Source organism: Ictidomys tridecemlineatus, chromosome 5 (genome assembly GCF_052094955.1).
Source record: "Ictidomys tridecemlineatus isolate mIctTri1 chromosome 5, mIctTri1.hap1, whole genome shotgun sequence".
Taxonomy (NCBI): domain Eukaryota; kingdom Metazoa; phylum Chordata; class Mammalia; order Rodentia; family Sciuridae; genus Ictidomys; species Ictidomys tridecemlineatus.
Genome location: NC_135481.1, coordinates 83,126,904 through 83,148,236, shown reverse-complemented (window position 1 = coordinate 83,148,236; position 21,333 = coordinate 83,126,904). Strand labels below are relative to the sequence as shown.

The window sequence follows — 21,333 nt, the reverse complement described above, 5'->3', positions numbered from 1 at the left end:
TTTCATTAAAAACATGTTATGGGTGCTAGAATAGAAGTTCACTGGATTAGACAGGGGAATGAAGGGAAGGGAAGAGAGATGGAATAGGAACGATAGTAGAAGGAATTGGACATGACTTTCCTATGTTCTTATATGAATACATGACCAGTGTAACTCCACGTCACATACAATCACAAGAAGTTATACTCCATGTATATATGTCAAAATACATTCTACTGTCATATAAAGAAAGGAAAAAATTTTAAAATATATATGTTAACATGTAAAGAGCTTGTTATTTTAAGAGAAATCAATACTTAAAATTTCTCTTTTTTTTTTTATTGTTGTTACTGGAATTGAATCCAGGGGCATTAAAACCTTTGTATTTTAATTTTTAGACAGGGTATAAGTTGCTTAGGGCCTCACTAAATTGCTGGGCTGGCTTTGAACTTCTTCCTGCCTCAGCTTTCTGAGTTGCTGGGATTAAAGGCATGCAATACCACACCCAGCTCTATTTAATACCTTCCTTTCTTTCTTTCTTTTTTTTTTTTTGTGTGTGTGTGTGTGCTGCTGGGGATTGAACATGCGGGGCACTCTACCAACTGAGCTATATCCCCAGCCTGGATCTTAATATCTAACATGCTAAATATAGATATAATTACTATAAACAAAGGTTCCTGGGGAGCCTCAATCACTTAAGACTTGTAAAGGAAATCTGAGACCAAAAAAAAAAAAAAAAAATCTTTGAAAACTGCTAACCTAGAGCATCAAGAATCATTTTTTAAAAAGTGTGAAGCCAGGAATCATAAAAAAAAAGAATCATGGCAAGTTACACACTGTAGTCCCAGCACTCAAGAGGCAGGACCTAAGACCAGCTTGGGCAATATAGTGAGACCTTACATGAATAGCAAAACAAAACAAAAATCAAAATGTGTTTACCAAGTAGTGCCAATAAATGACTAACCTAGTACTAATGCCTTTGAGTATTCTTAAATTTATAGTTAGTCCCACAAGAAATTAAGCGTTTATTCTGAAAAGAGTATAGAGACCCTGAATAGTTAAATCCACAGGTTCTAGAACCAGACTTCCTGATCTTCAAATCTTGACTTTGCTGCTCACTACATGTATAATCTTTTGAGCAAGTTACTTAAACTCAGTATACTTGAATTTTTTCATCTGTAAAGTAGAAATTATGCCCAGGCACAGTGGTGCATGCTCAGTGGTAAAGCACCCCTGGGTTCAATCCCCAGTACCCGTTCTCCACCCCCTGCCAAAAAAAAAAATGATATTATGGCACTTGGCTCATACAGTTTTGTAAAAACTAAATGAGTTAATACACATAAAAACACTTAGAATAATGTCTGGAAGTGGTGGCAGTTTTCGGTTATTGTGGCAGTCTGTTACTATTTTCATATAAAACAGCTTTAATTTAGCCAGGCACAATGGTGCACAACTATAATCCCACTGGCTTGGGACGCTAAGGCAGGAGGATTTCAAAACCAGGCTCACCAACTTAGTGAGTATCTAAGCAACTCAGGGAGACCCTGTCTCTAAATAAAACATTAAAAAAGGGGTGGGGATGTGGCACAGTGGTTAAGTGTGGCTGGATTCAATACCCAGTTACTAAAAAAAAAAAAAAGAACATGAATAACTTATCTCAATGTGTCTGTAATTACCAGAACTGAAGAAAGCTGAAGCAGCACATAAGAACATCTGGGTAGCCAGGTGTGGTGGCTCATGATTATAATCCCAGCAACTCAAGTGACTGAGCCAGGAGTACCACAAGTTCAAGAACAGCTTCAACAAATTAGTGAGGCCCTAAACAACTCAGTAAAACACAATCTCAAAAAAAAAAAATAAAAAGGAATAGGAATATGAAGCTCAGTGGTAAAGAGCCCCTGGTTTCATCCTCAGTACCAAAACAAAAACAAAATCAAAAACAAATCAAAGTTTTCATTCACAGGTAAGATTTCTTTTCCCAGCTGCCATACAGTTGTCATTTCCATTGTTCTCAATCACTCTCAATAAAGTAAGATAAATGATAACGTTTTATCTTTTTAGGAAAATATACTTTTTACTCTCTAAATGGTATTCAAATTGGCCAATAAATAATACTTACCTTCACACACTGTTCAGCTAAGTCTCTGCTAGTCCTGTTGTTAAGTTCAACTACAACCAAACGATTACAAAGTGCTTTTATAGCTCCATCTACCCCAACAATCCTTCGGGTGCATTCTGCAGATACATCCAGATAGTATGTTATGGCACGGGCTGTCACTTCTAACACATTGTCTGGAGCACTTTCATCAAGAAAAATTTTGCAGAGGGCTGGTAAGAAAGTGCGAGGAGGACATCTATAGTAAAAGAAATCATATCACATGTAGGATTACTAAACAAAATATTAACAAAATTATAGATAATAAACTATAACATACATTGTGTTCAATACTACCTGAATGTTTACTAGGTAATATGTTTCACATTGTTTTCACTTCCATTACAATCTTTCCATGCATATTTCATCATTGCTGAAAACATCAAGTAGTTTAAAGTAGTAACATTAACTTGAAACCATGTTTAAAACAATTCCTTATTCAATACTCAGCATCAACTGCTCTATAAAACCTTCCCTTAACTCCCCAGTTAAATGGTACTTTCAAGTTTCTAAAGCTTTTATGAGCAAGGAACACACTGTTTCATGTGTTACTTTATTTTCTTACTTAATATAAGAGTTGTTGAAAGCCAGAGACATTGTTCAGTTCATGTTTTATAGGAACAAGTACTGATTTGGGGCCTAAAAGAGGAAAGTAAATCAGAAAACAGCTGTGTGACCCTTCTGAGCCTTTTCCCTCATTTGTATAGCAAATGTTTTATCTAATGAACACATAATTTATCTGGTTATGAAGATTAAATCAAATCATATACTTAAAAACTTAGCTCCATATTTAACCCCACATTAAACTAACTTTAGCTTCCTTTCCCTACTTTGAACAGTCTAATGCCTATTACAAATCCTTGTGTAACACAGTTTTATCAAAAAACAAAACAAAACAAAAAAATCTGTGAAGTATCAGAGAGACTCCCTACATTTTATCAAAACATAAACAGTGGGCTGGGGAGGTGGCTCATGGTAATGTGCTCGCTTGGCATGTGTGGGACACTGGGTTCGATCCTCAGCACCACATAAAAATAAAGTTTTGCCCACCAAAAACTAAAAAATAAGTATTTAAAAAAACAACAACCCATAAACAGGGGTAGGGTGCTTGCCTAGCATGCATGAGGCACTGGGTTCGATCCCAGCACCATATAAACAAATAAAATAAAGGCATAAAAAATAAAATAACATTATTACGTGATATCAAATACATTAACTAACTTCTCTGTCTACACTAAAGTGTAACTATACATAATACAAAAGGTAATATAGCACAACAATTCAGTGAAATTATTTTCCTCCAATTTTTAGTGTACGCAAAAATTGGAGGAAAATTTAGAGTACCTCTCATACCTTTAGCAGCTTTAAAAAAAAAAACTGTATGAATGGCAGACTAACTGAATTCTTTAATATCTTCTTAGACAATTTTTAACTAAAGAGGTTTGGCAGCAATAATATTATCACAGAAGATTTTAGAAGACTTCTTTCATTCAATGACTAAGCAATCAATGATTAAACAGGTGTTTTTTATTAACCAGCAACAGGGCAACCTACAAAATAGTCACTTGTAATGTTTCTAAATCAGTAATTAAATTCTTTGAGGCCAAATTACAGGAATTCATCCCCTAGTTCTCAGGTAAGAGTACAAGACTGCTTAGCATATTTGAATCTTTTTTTTTTTTTTTAATATTTATTTCTTAGTTCTCGGCGGACACAACATCTTTGTTGGTATGTGGTGCTGAGGATCGAACCCGGGCCGCACGCACGCCAGGCGAGCGCGCTACCGCTTGAGCCACATCCCCAGCCCAGCATATTTGAATCTTAAAGCACTATTGTTGTTCTTTACATATGTAGTAAATATCCGTGCAAAGATAGTAAATGGAACAGATGAGAAGAGATTGTGAAAGTTTTAATATTCAAGAGGCTGAGGTAGGAGGATCACAAGTTTGAGCCACATCCCAGCCCCTTTTATTTTTTATTCTGAAACAGGGACTCACTAAGTTACTCAGAGCCTCACTAAGTTGCTGATGCTGGCTTTAAACTTGTGATCCTCCTGCCTCAGTTTCCTGAGTCACTGGGATTAAAGGCATACTGCTCCTGGCAGAAATGTAAATTCACTCATCTATGAAAATTGCCTCATTTTGATTAAAGCTTAAGTGAATTGTTAACCTATATGATGTATTTTCAGATTAGATAAGGCAGAGGGAAATGTATTTTAAGAAACCTATGATATAAGCACATTCCAAACATTATAATATTGAAGAGACAATTGTCAACCTGAAGATCCTGGAAGAAGACCAAACTACCATAAAGAACCTGTGATCTGCGATCAAAGAACTGAGTTCACCAGGCCAACATTAACTTCATCCTCACACACTTTCCCATGCTACCCCTCACAAAGTTTCCTTTTAAAAGAACAGCCTAAGACCCCAAAAGCACTTTTCACTCTTGAGATAACTGTATTCTGATCTGACAATGTGACTTCACCTTTTACTTTCTAATAAAACTCTACATCTCTGCTAAAACCTGATGCATCTTAGATTCTTTTCTGCAATGGTTCAAGAGGCAGGAAGGTGGGGCTGGGGATGTGGCTCAAGCGGTAGCGCGCTCGCCTGGCATGTGTGCGGCCTGGGTTTGATCCTCAGCACCACATACCAACAAAGATGTTGTGTCCGCCGAGAACTAAAAAATAAATATTAAAAATTCAAAAAAAAAAAAAAGAGGCAGGAAGGTTCAAGCAGAGGTTTTCTCTGCCTCTAGAGAGACTCCCTCAAACTCCCCTAATGGTGACACTGGAAGCTGAAAGATGTGGGAGGAAAACTTAGAAAAGAACTAGAAAGTGATCCCCCAATACAAGTTCCAAGTTCATGTCCATGATGCATTTATGAAGGATACATCTTTAAAAAAATTAAAATTAAAAAAATAAAGCCACACTTCACACACAAGATCCAGACTAAATCATGAGTTACAAATGTCTGAGTAGACCCAAACAGCACATTGAAAACTGAAATGACATTGAAACTACCACCCACAAAGGGCAAGAGAAAACCAGCAATCTAAACCTATCTAGGTTGATCACATACTAAAACCAAAACCAATAAACATTCTCGGGAGGATTTGATAAAACAAGTTTCATACTATAATATTCCAAATGTCTAGGATTAAATTCAGAAAAAATATGATCATGTCAAAGAAAAAGATAGTCAACAGATGTAAGCCAAAGATAATTCAGATACAAGAATTATCACATAAGACTTTAAATCAAATATAACTATCGTACATGAGATAAATGTGAGCATTCATGAAACAAATTTTCAACAAGAAATAAAGTATAAAAAATAATCAAACAAAAATTAAAGAAAAAAAAATTCAGGGGATGGAGAAGTAGTTCAGTGGTAGAACACTAGCCTGGAATGTGGTAAGCCCTAGGTTAGATCCTTAGCTCCACAAAAACAAATGAAATATACAATTTGCAAGAAAAATAAAAAAAACATCAACAGTTGGTCTCAAAATCAGAATTAAGACGAACAGATAAGAGTCAGTGAACGTGAAAACAGATCAGTAAAACTTATCCAAACTTAAGAACATAGGGGAGGGCTTGGGATGTGGCTCAAGCGGTAGCACGCTCGCCTGGCATGCGTGCGGCCCAGGTTCGATCCTCAGCACCACATACCAACAAAGATGTTGTGTCTGCCAAAAACTAAAAAATAAATATTAAAAATTCTCTCTCTCTCACCTCTCTCTCTCAAAAAAAAAAGAACATAGGGGAAAAGATGAAGGGTGACGGACAAAAAGGAATAGTCTCAGGGAATTGAAGGAAAATATCCAAAGGTCTAACATTTACACCACTGGAATCTCAGAAAGAAAGGGAAAAAAAAAAACTGGTACACAAAACACATTTGAAAAAGAAACTTCCCAAATTTGGTAAAAGACATATACATACTGATTCAAAAAGCTCATCATTTGTCACAAGATAAATTTAAAAACCATCATTCACAGATCAAACAAAAACTGTAAAAACTAAAGAAAAAAATCTTAAAAGCAGAATGAGGAAAAATAACACACATAAGGAAAAAAAAAATCCAAATGAATGCTCACTTCTCATTAGAAAACATAAAGGCCAGATCAATATCTTTAAAATGCTGAAGTCAACTGCAACCCCAGAATTCTATACCTACAAAAAAAAAATATCTAGCATAAAGGATATATATAGCACAAGAATACATAGCATGGGCAGGATATATATAGCACAAGAATACATAGCATGGGCTGGGGTTATGGCTCAGCGGTAGAGCGCTCCTCTCACATATGCAAGGCCCTGGGTTCGATCCTCAGCACTACATAAAAATAAATAAAATACTGTATCCAACTACAAAAAATAAATATTAAGAATACATAGCATGAAAAAACATATAGCACAAGGCAAAATAAAAACATTCTCAGATAAACGGAATTTGCCAAGAGCAGACAATCCCTAAACAGAATGGTAAAAGGTCTGGGATTGTGGCTCAGTAGTAGCACTCACCTAGCATGTGCAAGGCCCTGGGTTCGATCTTCAGCAACACATAAAAAAAATAAATAAAGATATTGTGTCCAACTACAACTAAAAAAAATTTTTTTAATTAAAAAAAAAGAGTGATAAAGAAAACTCTTCCGGATGAAAATGAAATAGTACTGGAGAAATACATGGAACCTCAGGAGTGATGGAAAAAAATTAAAAATGAGAAAAACCACTGGGTGTAGTGACCTACACCTGTAATCCCAGGGACTCCAGAAGCTGAGGTAGGAGGATATAGCTCAATGGTAAAGCACCCCTGGGTTCAAACCCCAACACCGTCAAAAAAAAAAAAAAAAAAAAAAAAAAAAAAAACAAAGAAAGAAATGAGAAATACCTCCACTGGACTGTGGGAACCCAGGTCAGACTGGGTGCATAACTCTTCAACAGGCTCTAAAGCCAGCACAGTGGTGCACACATGTACCACTCAGGAGGCTGAGGCAGGAGGATTGCAAGTTCAAAGCCAGCCTCAGAAAAGGCAAGGCACTAAGCAACTCAGTGAGACCCTATCTCTAAATAAAATATAAAATAGGGCTGGGATTGTGGCTCACTGGTAGAGTGCTGACCTAGTACGTGCAAGGCCCTGGGTTCGATCTTCAGCACCACATAAAAATAAAATAAAGATATTATGTCCAACTACAACTTAAAAAAAAAAAACACAGAATAAAATACACAATAGGGCTGGGGATGTGGGTCAGTGGTTAAGTGCCCTGAGTTCAACCCCCAATAACTCCCCAAAAAGAGGCTCCAGAGGCCCAGGTGCCTTTAAGGGGCTCAGCATCTCCTGACATCAGGGCTTCTACCTGATGTCAGCAACTAGGCAGTGTGTGTATTTTGCTGGGTCTCAAACTCAGGGCCTTGCAACCTCACCCCAGCCTCTAGTAGATAGCTTTTTAACGATCCTAGAGACTTCTCCCAATCTTTGAACCAAATAGAAATAAAGCTTTTGAAGGAAAGGAAAGGGGAAGGAAAGGGAGAGGAGTAGGGGAAATGAAAGAGAGAAGAAATAAATAGGTAAATATGAAGGCAAAAATTTTAATAGTGCATCATGTGATTTTCAATGAGCATAGTTTTAATACATGTGACAGCTACAGCATAAACAGAGAAGATAAAGCCTCATGGCATAAGACTTCTTATTTTACTTTTAAGCGGTAAAACTCTAAATTAATTATAATTTGGGGCTGGGGTTGTAGCTCAATGGTGGAATGCTTGCCTTGCATGTTTGAGGCGCTAGGTTTGACCCTCAGTACCACATAAAAATAAATAAATAAGAGATTGTCTATCTACAAATAAAAATATATAAAAAATGTTTAAGGAGGGCAAACAAAGGAATAAAAAGAATAGAAAAAGATAATAATTAAAATTAAAAGGGGGAGGGATGTAGCTCTATGGTATAGTATCTTTGGGTTAAAAAAACCTAGTACTGAAAAAAATATTTAAAGAGAAAAAACCTAGGGCTGGGGTTGTGGTTCAGTGGTAGAGTGCTCACCTAGCATTCATGAGGCACTGAGTTCCATCCTCAGCACCACATAAATGTAAAATAAAGATATCGTGTCCACCTAAAACTTAAACATATATATATGTGTGTGTGCGTGTGTGTGTATATATACATATATATGTATGTATGTGTGTGTATATATATATATATATAAAAATATATATATATTTTTATATATAAAAAAAGAGAGACAGAAAACCCAACCCAACCCAACAATATGCTATCTTCAAGAAACCAATATATAAAATGATACAGAATGATGAAACCTAAAAGGATGGGAAAAAATGTACCATGCAAACACCATCAAAAGAAAACTGGAGCTAGGTGTGATAGTACATAGCTATAATCCCAACAATTTGGAAGGCTTGAGGCAGGAAGATCACAAGTTTGAGGACAGCCTAAGCAACTTAAAGAGAGCCCTTGTCTCAAGATAAAATATAAAAGGGCTGAGGTGTAGCTCAATGGCAGAGTACCGCAGGTTTTAAACCCTATAAATTAATTAATTAAAATGAAAATGAAAAAATAAAGAATGTTAGAGCCAGACAGAGTGGCACATACCTGTAATCCCAGCAACTTAGGAGGCCAGAACAGGAGGATCACAAGTTTGAGGCCATTCTGGGCAAATTAGCAAGACACTGTTTCAAAGCAAAAAATTAAAAGGACTGGGGGTGTGGCTCAATGGTAGAGTGCCCCTGGGTTCAACCGCCACTGTCACAGAGAAGAAACCTCAAGTATTCATATTTACATTAGACAAAGTAGACATTAGAACAAGGAAAATTACCAGGTGTATTAACATGTGTGAGATCAATGGGTTCAATGATCCCATTTGATCAATGCCTAGCACCAAAAAAATAAAAAATAGACATTACATAATAATAAAAATGGTCAATCCACTAAAAAGACTAATAATCCAAAATACGCCTAACAGAGTTTCAAAATACACAAAGTAAAATCTTGTCAGAAAAGAGCAATAGACAAATCCACAAATAATGCTAGACTTCAACACTCCTCTCTGTTACCCAAAGAACCAATAGAAGATCAATACAGTTTTAGACCTGAACAACACTATCAATCAATTTGACCAATTTGACACACAAAAATTCCAACCAGAAACAGCAGAATAGACAATTTCCTTACATGTGTGTATCTTATACCAAAAACAGTCCACACAGCCTGGGTCATAAAACAAACTTTAAATAAGTGAAATGATATCAATTATGTTCTCTGATAACAGAATTAAACTAGTAATCAATAAAAAAAATATCTGGATCTTGGGATGTAGTTCAGTGGTAGAGCAGCATTTGCCTAGAAAACACAACACCTAAGTTCAACCCCAACACTACAAAAAAAAAAAATCTAGAAAATTCCCAAATTATTTTAGGATTTAGGCAACGGGTAAAAAAGAAAGCTTCAAGGAAAGTTCTAAAATATTACAAACTAAATGAAAATGAATATACAACATCAAAATCTATAGAATACATGAGCTGGGGTTGTAGCTCAGTGGTAGAGTGCTCGCCTAGCATTCACGAGGCACTGGGTTCAATCCTCAGCACCACATAAATGTAAAATAAAGATATTGTGTCCATCTAAAACTTAAAAATAAACATTTAAAAATCTATAGGATAACAACTAAATAGTATAGAAGAAAAAAAAAAATATGGCATCAAATGCTTAAGGTTTCACCAGGTCCAGTACCATACCCCTGTAATTCCAGTGATTTGGGAGACTGAGGGAAGAGGATTGCAAGTTCGAGAACAGCCTCACCAATTTAGCAAGGCCCTAAGTAACTTAGCAAGACTTTGTCTCCAAATAAAAAAAAAAAAAGGGCTTGGGATATAACTCAGTGGTAGAGTACCCTGGGTTCAATTCCCAGTACTAAAAAACAAAGTTTAAAGTCTCAAATCAGTGACCTCAACTCCTATCTATAGGGAAGGAAGAGGGTAATAAATTGAACTCAAAATCAATCCAGAAGAAAATAATAAAAAACAGAAATTAGTAAACTTAAATAAAATAATAATAGAGAAAACAAATGAGCCAAAAGTTAGTACTTGGGGGCTGGGGATGTGGCTCAAGCGGTAGCGCGCTCGCCTGTCATACGTGCGGCCCGGGTTCGATCCTCAGCACCACATACAAACAAAGATGTTGTGCCCGCCGAAAACTAATAAATAAATATTAAAAAAAAAAAAAAAGATGTTGTGTCTGCCGAAAACTAAAAAAAAATGAATATTAAAATTCTCTCTCTCCCTCTTTTTAAAAAAAAAAAAAAAGTTAGTACTTGGAAAAAATAAAAATAATCCCAAGTCAGACTAGCCCAAAAGAGAAGATAAAAATGACCAATATCGGTATAAACAGGGGATTTACCATTATCAATGCTATAGATATCAAAAGGATGAAAAGGAATTTCACAAATTCTATGTCCATAAATTTTGATTTAGATTAAACAGACTAATTCCTTAAAACATTCTACTAATACTCAAGAAGAATTAAATAACGTGAATAGTCATATGTCTATGACACATTGAATTAACAGCAAAAACATTCAAAAATATAAAACTTATTTAGATAAATCTTAAAGATTGTGCTTTTGGTGTTTCTACAAATAAAATATGTACCTATCAAAGATCACAAAGATTTTCATATATTTTCTTTCTTTTTTTTTTAGAGAGAGAGAGAGAGAGAGAGAGACAGAGACAGAGAGAGAATTTTTAATATTTATTTTCTAGTTCTCAGCGGACACAACATCTTTGTTGGTATGTGGTGCTGAGGATCGAACCTGGGCCAGGCGAGCGCTACCGCTTGAGCCACATCCCCAGCCCTAATATATTTTCTTAATTTAGAGTTTTATAGAGTTCTAGCTTTTATCTCTATGTTGGATTTTGAATTTTTGTATATGGTATGAGTTATGGATAAAAACAAATATTTTTGTATGTAGATACAAAATATATATATTATATATATATATACTCCTCACTTTCAACTACCATGTTTTCTCCAGAAATTACTTGGACTTAGGCTAAGATTTCACAAGACTAAAAATAATATGAAGATTGGTGTTTTATTTTATTTTTTTGTCTTTGAAGTACTGTAGATTGTACCCAGGGGCCCTCTACCACTGAGCTATGCCCCCAGATCTTTTTACTTTATTTTAAGACAAGGTCTATCTAAATTGCCTAGGATGGCTTCAATCAAACAATCTTCCAGCCTTGGCAACCCCCATCAGTTAGGTTTATAGGTGTTCACCATGAACCCAGCTCAACTTCATTTTGGTTTTGTTTGTTTTAAATAAAGGGCATGCTCTACAGTAGATATAGTTTATTGAATACAATATGTAAATGGGACACTGTTAAAAAAAACTAAAACACATTTTAACTGAAAAATAAATAAATAAATCTGGTTGCTTGAGGATAATAAATCTTTTAATACATTTCAATTTTTATTTCCATTTATTTTATCTCTGCTCAGCCTTTTCTCTGTATTGCTAAGCTGAAAACTCCTGCTTTAGCAGTTAAAAATGATTGTTTTACCTCTCAAACAGAAAAGGATAAGAGATACATTAAGTTCAATCCCAATTGTGTATAACTTGCTTTTCTCCAATGAAAACACACATCAAACCTGACAATTCATTCAACACCTATCTACTGAATGGGTTCTCATGTTAAGTACTGTCCAGGTATTAGGGGCAGGACATAAGATACAGTGCTGGGCTTTTTTTTTTGGGGGGGGGGGCAGTAACTGGAGAATGAAGTCAGGGGTGCTTTATCACTGAGTTATATTCCCAGTCCTTTTTTTTTTTTTTTAAACTTTGAGACAGGGTCTCCCTAAAATGGTAAGACTGGCCTCAAACTTATAATTCTACTGCCTCAGCCTCCAGAATTTGTGCAACCATGCCCACCCAGTGCTAGACTTTTGAAAAAGAGTCAAAAGTCTAATGACACAGGCAACAATTATATGAAATATATACACAAATTGCTCTAAGACATAATATTGTATTTATACAGAAGAATGCAGGAGTTAAGAACCTATCTCCCTTGGGGCTGGGGATGTGGCTCAAGAGGTAGCGTGCCCATCTGGCATGCGTGCGGCCTGGGTTCGATACTCAGTACCACATACAAACAAAGATGTTGTGTCTGCCGAAAACTAAGAAATAAAATATCAAAATTCTCTCTCTCCTCACTCTCTCTTTAAAAAAAAAAAAAAAAAAGAACCTATCTCCCATAAACTTTCACTGCATTTTTCCTTTTGAGACTAGAACAAAAGTTTGGGGTTTTATACTTTTTCAGGGACAGACTTTTGGCAATCTTAACAAAAACTCCCCAGAGTCCTAGGTTAAGAAATCTGAAAGAAAACATTTCTTATTTTAAGCACTTCCCTCTGCTATCCATTGAAAAGAAGCACATACACAGTTGCTCTTTACAGAAATTATTCATTTAACTTTTCAGAATCATATAATTGATTTATTAGTGAACATTCCCTATCTAGGGGATAATCAGTTGGTAGGGCTAATCAACAAATATAATTTCATTTCCCTGTTACTCTGTCATTAGATATAAGAAAACAGGGTTGAGGGGCTGGGGATGTGGCTCAAGCGGTAGCGCGCTCGCCTGGCGTGCATGCGGCCCCGGGTTCGATCCTCAGCACCACATACCAACAAAGATGTTGTGTCCGCCGAAAACTAAAAAATAAATATTAAAAAATTAAAAAAAAAAAAAAAAAACAGGGTTGAGAATTGAAAGGCAGGTATGTTAATGTAAGAAGGGTAGGGAGCTGGGCATGATTGTTCATGCCTATCCCCTGGCTATTGAGGCTGGGGCAGGTGGACCACAAGTTCAAAGCCAGCCTCAGCAACTTAGCAAGACCCTGTCTCAAAATAAAATATATAAAAAGGGATAGGGATAAGGATAGGGATGTGACTTAGTGGTTAAGTTCAATCCCTGATACAAAAAAAAAGTAGTGGGGGTAGGGAAAGTACATATTATGATTGTACTACAGAGAAGAATAATCCAACATCCTTCCTCCCATATATTTTCCAGTTTCAGGATTCCAAAAGTGTTTTGTATAGGTGCTTCAGGCATAAGTAGAAAACGGGTCCATCATAAAGAATTTCTTGCTGAGCATGGTGGCACATGCTTGTTATCTGAGCGACTGGGGAGGCTGAGATAGAAGGATCACAAGTTCAAAGTAAGTCTCAGCAACTTAGTGAGACCCTCTCTGAAAATAAAAACCTCTTCAACTCACTCATCCTCTGGATATTACCTATTTATGTGCCAGGTACCATGCTTAGGAATGAAGAAAAAAATATGAGGTAAGAGTCCAGTAGAGATCACAAAAGTATAGTCAAATGGCAGTCAGGTATATATATGTGATTGAAGAAGGGGGTCTTTGAAGGCATTTAAATTTGACCCATTAAGTAATGAACCCAAAAGGATCTGTAAAGGGGAAAAACACAATCAAATCAATGTTTTAAGACTAATTCTGGCTAGTTAGCTTAGAGAAAGGGATATCTGATATGAAGTCATTAGCACTAGATGAGTATATTCATTTCCCCATGCCAATCCTACATAATACCATTCTTTTTAATCTCCTAATTAAGGGAGAAAAAATATCAGACTGAAATCTCTTCAACTTTTTTTCCCCTTTAGATATGCTTTATTTACTCAAATCACTCAATATAATTTCAATCTATAGGCACTTTTATTAATATTTATTTTTTAGTTGTATCTTTATTTATTTTTATGTGGTGCTGAGGATAGAACCCAGGGCCTTGCATGTGCTAGGCGAGCACTCTTCCGCTGAGCCACAACCCCAGCCCCTCTCTTCAACTTTTTACCATCACACCTAACCTCTTCACCTTCCCTTTGTTGAACCAAAGGAAATACCTCTCTTTCTACAAAAACCTCTCTTTCCATATCAGTAGATGAGAGTTTTGCTACTTGATGGAAGATTTTCTGACCAAAACTTCTCCATCTGGAAGCATATTAGGAATGCAGAATATCAGTCTCCACCCAGATCAACTAAATCAGAATGTGAATTTTAACAAAAGCCCCAGGTGATTCTCATTAGACACATTAAAGTTTAAGAAGTATTCCTCTAGACAAATGCAAATTCTTTTCCAGTTTTTCAATTTCCTTATACTCTGGGTTATTCATTCTCTCTCTTAGCTTTTCGAGCTTTAAAAGAAAAAGTTCCATGCTCTTTTTCTAATACATCTCAAAAAAAGCTTTCTACCATCCTGTCTCCATTTCTTCACGTCCCACTCACTCCTCAACCCACTGAAATCTACCCTTCACAGCCAGCCCACTTGGCTCTATTCAAAATCAATAACCTCGAGAATGTCACTAAAACCCAAGGACATCTTTCAGTCTTCACCGTAATTGACCTCTTACTAATATTCAACACAATTGCCCTTTCTTCTCTTGAATCACTTTCTTTCCTGTGTTGACATGTGCCTTGATGATGCAAAAGCAATGGTGGCTAAAACTGCTGGTGCCTAAATCCAGGCAGTAGCACTCTAACTGTACTACTAGTAATTATACTGCTCACTGCCAAGAATTGGCATGGGGGAAAAAAATCTAGTTTCAAAGAAAAACCTTGAAGCATAGAATTATTAATTTTTACAAAATCTCAACCCTTAAACATGTATCATTTTTAGTATTTTACTCAAGGAAATGAAAAATAAACAAAGCACTTCTGCAAACCAAAGAACAATGCCGGTGTCAAGGAAAAGTACAACTGTTTGAGAGCTGAAGTAGCAGCTTTTTTCTTACATTATTTTATTTTTATTGAAAGAACAGACTGTGATTATTCAGACTTAGGTATCTGACAAACATTTTCTCAAAAATCAATGAAGAATGGCTTTCGAGTAAAACAACTGACAGCACTAGTTGCCAATGATAACATTCAACGTTTCATACAAAAATTATAATATTGAGAAATATATTTGCCATCAAGAGATAAAGTATCCCAAAAGAGACTTATCTGGCAAGATCAAGAGTCATGATTACACATATGTTTTTTATTAATATTTATTTTTTAGTTGTAGTTGAACACAATATCTTTATTTTATTTATTTATGTTTATGTGGTGCTGAGGATCGAACCCAGGGCCTCTCACGTGCAAGGCGAGCACTGTACCATGGAGCCACAACCTCAGCCCCACAAATATGAGCTTTTGATACCAAAGACTAACATATGTCAACATTTGGAATACTTGTATAACTTGGTGGACCAATATTTTCCACATGACCAATGAATGATTTTACAAAATTAAAAATGGGGCCGGGAGTGGTGGTGCATGCCTATAATTCTAATGACTCAGGAGACAGAAGTAGGATGATCACAACTTTTTGCAATCAGCCTCAGAAACTTAGTGAGGCCCTAAACAATTTAGCAAGACCCTCTCTCTAAATAAAAAAGGCTCGGGATGTGGCTCAGTGGTTAAGCATCCCTGGGTTCAAGCCCCATTATATTAAAAAAAAAAAATTAAATATGGGTAAGTCATCCACTCTAAGTATAAAACAGACCAATAGATTTTAGTATCAGAGAGCACAAATAAGTTCATTGATATATCAGAACCCACATTATAATTAAAATTTAAGCAACTACTACTTGTTGCATTTTGTTATGGTATCAAAAAACACCAATAATTATGTAAAAAAATTATAATTCCAAATACATTTGTAGAGTAAGTTTTTTTAATGCATTTCAATCAGAACAACATGATGCAATGTACTAAATGCACAGCAAGAGAATCCAGTTATCATTCACTGAAGGAAATGCTAAAGAACTTTGAAAAATTAATTAATGCCGTCCTTCTCCCAGATCTTTTATTTGAAAGTAGTTACTTTCACAAACTATGTTTATGTTAACATGTAATGGGTTTATTATTTTTTACATAAATTAATAATTTTTTAAAATTTCCCAGACTAAATTTGAACCTGATAAATATAGTAGTAGACACCGTCGACATAAACAAAAGTTCTTCAGGATCCACAATAATTTTTAAGACCCTAAAGAAGTTCTGAGACAAACAAGTTTAAGAATTATAGTCCATGGGGCTGGGGTTGTGGCTCAGTGGTAGAGCGCTTGCCTTGCATGCGCGAGGCACTGGGTTTGATCCTCAGCACCACATAAAATAAATAAATAAAGGTATTGTGTTCCATCTACAACTAAAAAAAAAAAAAAAACCAAGAATTATAGTCCTACTAGAGATGAAGTTCAATAGGAGAGTACTTGTCCAACACACACAAAAACATAGATTTAATCCCCACCCCAAAAAGAATCACTGCTCTAGTCCTCCATTACATTCCATGACCACAATTAACCTCCAGAAGCCCTTGACTCAAAATTCTTCTTTGATTCAGGCCTCATTTCCAATTTCCACACTCATTTATAAAATTGTTTACTCAACACCACTGAGATGTCTCAAACATACTTTATACTGAATATGTCCAACTCCAAATGCATGATCATAGTCGCTCAAAACATGTATTATGGTATTCTCTCAATGAACAGCACCATCATCCACTGTCCATGATACCTTCTTTCTTACTCTTTTATACCCAATCATTCCTTGAAACTTCTTTTACTTTTTAAATCTTTCTCAAGTCAATCCATTTCATTCTACTTTTATTACAACAATCCTCTTTTCTGGTTCACAGTCTGGTTCAAATCTACAAGCATTTGTTCTTTGTTTCTAACTTCTCCCTCCTAATCCCACCCTAGTCTTGTTTCTTCCCCAGGGCAAGTAAAGTAATTGTTTTTAATTTTTATTTTAAGCCCAGAGGTACTTAACCACTGAGCAACATCCCCATCCACCCCCTCCCCAATTTTTTTGAGACAGGGTTCCACTAAATTGCTGGGGATGCACTCAAACTTGCCACCCTTCTGCCTCAGCTCCCTAGTTGCTGGGATTACAGGGGTACACCACGTCCAGCTAAATTAGGTTTTGAAAAGAGATTTCAGCCAGGTGTGATGGCACAAATCTGTAATCCCAGCAACTTCAGAGGCTCAGGCAGAATGATCCTGAGCTCAAAGCCAGCCTCCGCAACTTAGTGAGGCCCTTATCAACTTAGTGAGACCCTGTCTCTAAATAAAACAAAGAAAGGGCTGGGGAGGTGGCTCAGTGGTTAAGCACCCTGTGTTCAATCCCCAGTACCCCCCCCCAAAAAAAGGACAGATTTAAGGGCCAGGGATATAGCTCAGTGGTAGTGTGCGTACCTAGCATGTGGAAGAACCTGGGTTAAATTTCAGGCACCCCCACTTCCCCCCCCCAAAAAAACAGAAAAATAAATGTAATCGAATGATTCACTCATTTAATATTTCAATGCCTCCCAATGTTCTTAAAATAAAAGCAAAAGTTTTACTTAGTATATACAAAAGACTTGCCAAATCTTGCCCCTACCCTTTTAGGGAAGCTCTCCAACAACCTTTCCTGCTTTCTCCAAGTTCTTCAATTACCCTTCTTATCTCCTTCTGATTTCTAGGAAAAAATACTTTCTCAAAAATCACTTTTTCGAGGCGGGGTGGTGAGCACCTATAATCCTAGTGAACAGAGAGGCTGAGGCAGGAAGATTACAAGTTCAAAGCCAGCCTCAGCAATTTAGTGAGGCCCTAAGCAACTTAGCAAGACCCTGTCTCAAAATAAATTTAAAAAGTCTGGGAATGTGGTTCAGTGGTTAAACACCTCTGGGTTCAATAGCTGGTACTCCGACTACTCCCATCTCTCCAGGACCTGACCCTGCTACATGCTGTCACAGCATCCTAAACTTTTCTTTCATGGCATTTATCACAGTTTGGAACCACAACTGTTTCTATAAGTATTGAAAATCTGTGTTAGCTATTAGACTATCAGTCACCATAAAGGCAGAGCCTCTATCTATTCTGGTCATCTCTGTATCTCTGACATCTGAAATAAAGTAGGAAGGCAATTTAGAAGATTAAATCATTTCTTGCTGTTACAGGTATTTTTATATTTTAGTGTAAACATAACAACAGGAGATTTTCAACACTGTGTTCAACAGGTTTGGAATCCACAATCAAGAGAGACTACCTTGAGATACGTCTCAAAGGATACACTAGAAAATGACTAATGGTGGTTTTCGCTAGTGAGGGAAACCAAGTAACCAGGAGACTAGAAAAGTGAAAAAGACTTTGTTGTACATCCTTTTATGATCCTGAGATTAAGTAGAATTATTATTTTTTTTCATTATTATTATTTTTTTAAATGCAGACTTCTAGTACCTAAAAGCACTATCCCTAATATTTCACTTCCTAAATCTTCTGAGAAATTCTTGAATTCCTAGAAGGCACATATGAAATTATATTATCTGAAAATTTAGGAGCAGGATGTACAAATGCCCAGGATTTATTACTTAACAATACATGTGATGAAAACCTATTAACAATACATGTGATGAAAACCTATTTTGATGTAAATGCAAAAGTACTCATTAGCTAATAATTCATAATACACTTTGAGTCCAATGATATATCACAGATGAAAGCAAAAACAAAGTATGATCTATTTTTCTTTCTGGAGCATTACCTCGATAAATTCAAGCATTAATAAGGACTGTGGTTGCAGCTCAGTGGTACAGCACTTGCCTCATACACGTGAGGCCCTGGGTTCGATCCTCAGCACCACATAAAAATAAATAAAATAAAGGTATTGTGTCCAACTACAAATAAAACATACTTTAAAAAAAATTTAAAAATAAGGACTGTATCATCACAGAAAATTATATTCCTTAATTCCAAAAGGACTGTCAAAACTGGTACCAACTGGGCATGGTGGTGCACACCTGTGACTGGGGAGGATGAAGCAGGAGGATCATAAGTTCAAGGCCAGCTTCAGCAATTTAGCAAGGCCTGAAGGAACTCAGCAAGACCCGGTTTCAAAATAAAAAAATAGAAGGGACTGGGAATGTGACTCAGTGGTTAAGCTCCCTTGGATTCAATCCCTGATATAATAATTAAAAAAAATAAAATTGATACTGAAAAAAATGGAGAGCCATGAACAATACTACATTAAGGGGGGAAAAAAACACTTAACCATTATATGAACAGCAATGTCAGGCTTTTGTACTATTCCATTTAATTTTCACAAAACCCTCCAAGAATGAGGAAGCAAGTTTGAAAGGCAATATATAATTATTCAGCAGTAAAACTGAATGAACCTAGGTCTATCCCACTGCAAAGGTCATTGTTGCTCTACACACCTCCTGCCTTTCCTAGCTAAACAGATGTATACTTAATACAAGCTAACCAGGCAAAAATGTATCTGAATATATGAGCATCTTTTTTTTAACTAGGCTATCTGCCTTATGAAATCAAATTGATATGGAAGATTTTCAGCAACATTCAAGATATGAACACCATCTTGCTTTATTCACCTGCCTTATTTGTTCACTATTAAAAAGAAATTTAAGTCTCTCCAAAATTTATCAGTTTCAAGAAATAAAGTGCCAAAATAAATATTTAAATTAGATATTTATCAATAATGATATCAGTGGGTAGCCCACTTAAAACACTTTTCACATATTGGCACATGCTTGTAATTCTCAGAAGGCTAAGGGGAGGATCTGGAGTTTGAGCCCAGACTAGGCAACACAGCAAGACCCCCATCTCAAAAAAATACAAAAACAAGAAAAAAAACCAAGGAAACCAAGACAATTTTTCCTTGTAGCAAGAAGATACTGCTGCAGAATAATGAGAGCAAATTACAGTTAAAAAACTGTCGCTGGGCATGGCGGCACACACCATGCAGTTCAGGAGGCTGATGCAGGGGAATTGCAAGTTCCAAACCAGCCTCAACCACTCAGCAAGGCCCTAGGCAACTCAGTGAGACCCTGTCTCTAAATAAAATACAAGAAAGGGCTGGAGATATGTGGCTCAGTGGATAAGCGCCCCCTGGATTCAATTCCCAGTACAAAAAAAAAAAAAAATTATACTAAATATGAACAAAGTATGAAATAGTAACAGTTGTTATGTTTTACTTTTAAAAATTTCCTTTAAAAATACCTTCAGGGCTGGGGTTGTGGCTCAGCGGTAGAGCACTCGCTTAGCACGTGCAAGGCCCTGAGTTCCATCCTCAGCACCACATAAAAATAAATAAATAAAATAAAGGTATTGTGTCCAACTACAACTAGAAAATAGATATTTTTAAAAATAAGTAAAAAATAAAAATAACAAATACCTTCAAATATGATAACATTTAGGGGGGTGGGGTTTAAGGATTGAACCAGAGGCACTTTACCACCACATCCCCAGTCTTCTATTTTTCTATTTTTGAGACACAGTCTTGCTAAATTGCTAAGCATTTCACTAAGTTGCTGAGGCTGGCCTTGAACTTGCAATCCTCCTGCCTCAGCCTCCCAAGTGGCTAGAATTATAGGCATGCATAAACCATCCCCAGCCCATGACTTTTAAAAATACCTCTATTGGAATATATAAATACTCAAAACTCTTCTCTCTCTCTCTCTCTCTCTCTCTCTCTTTCTTTTGTACTGGAGATTGCACTCAGGGACACTCAACCTCATCCCCAGGCTATTTTGTATTTCACTTAAAGACAGGGTCCCACTGAGTTGTTTAGCACCTTGCTTTTACTGAGGCTGGCTTTGAATTTTCGATCCTCTTGCCTCAGCCTTCTGAGCTGCTGGGATTACAGGCTTCCGCTACTGCGCCCAAACTATTCTTTGCTAGGGAATAAATGTTCCTTTGACTAGCAAAGAAAGCTGTTTTCTTTTGAACTATGAAAAAATCCTACTTGTAAACACCTTTTACAAAGACAAGAAGAAAGGTATCTGTGGAACTTCAGTGTGTTTTCTGCTACAAAAAGTGAATGGTTCAAAGAGTAAAAATCTTTTGTAATGGTTGATGTCTCAGGAATAAGCTGGATATTCAATGTTTTGGGGAAGCTTTTAGTCTAAATTAAGAATCAGTAAAGTATTTTGTTTGTTTACTGTATCCCTGCTGTTTTTGCTATCCTCCTGCCTCAGCCTACCAATCTGCTGGAATTATAGGCATGAGCCACTGCATCTGGCTCCTGTTCTGATTTTAAAACTCCAGATTTTGTTTAAAGAAGAAAAAAGCTCTACTTTTCTATAATCTTGACAAAACAGGTGTCAACAGGGGGTGAAATTATTTTTAT

General features: G+C 36.3%; 1 protein-coding gene across 10 annotated transcripts in view; it reads right to left on the bottom strand.

Annotated features, from left to right (window-relative positions):
* Positions 1-21,333, bottom strand: part of Hectd1 (HECT domain E3 ubiquitin protein ligase 1) — a 91,827-nt gene that overhangs the window by 67,455 nt on the left and 3,039 nt on the right. For all 10 annotated transcript variants that reach the window (XM_013357442.3, XM_013357443.3, XM_040275211.2 and 7 more), the window contains exon 3: positions 2,099-2,333. In XM_013357442.3, coding sequence (XP_013212896.1) covers positions 2,099-2,333 — 235 coding nt within the window. The remainder of the gene's footprint in view (positions 1-2,098; positions 2,334-21,333) is intronic.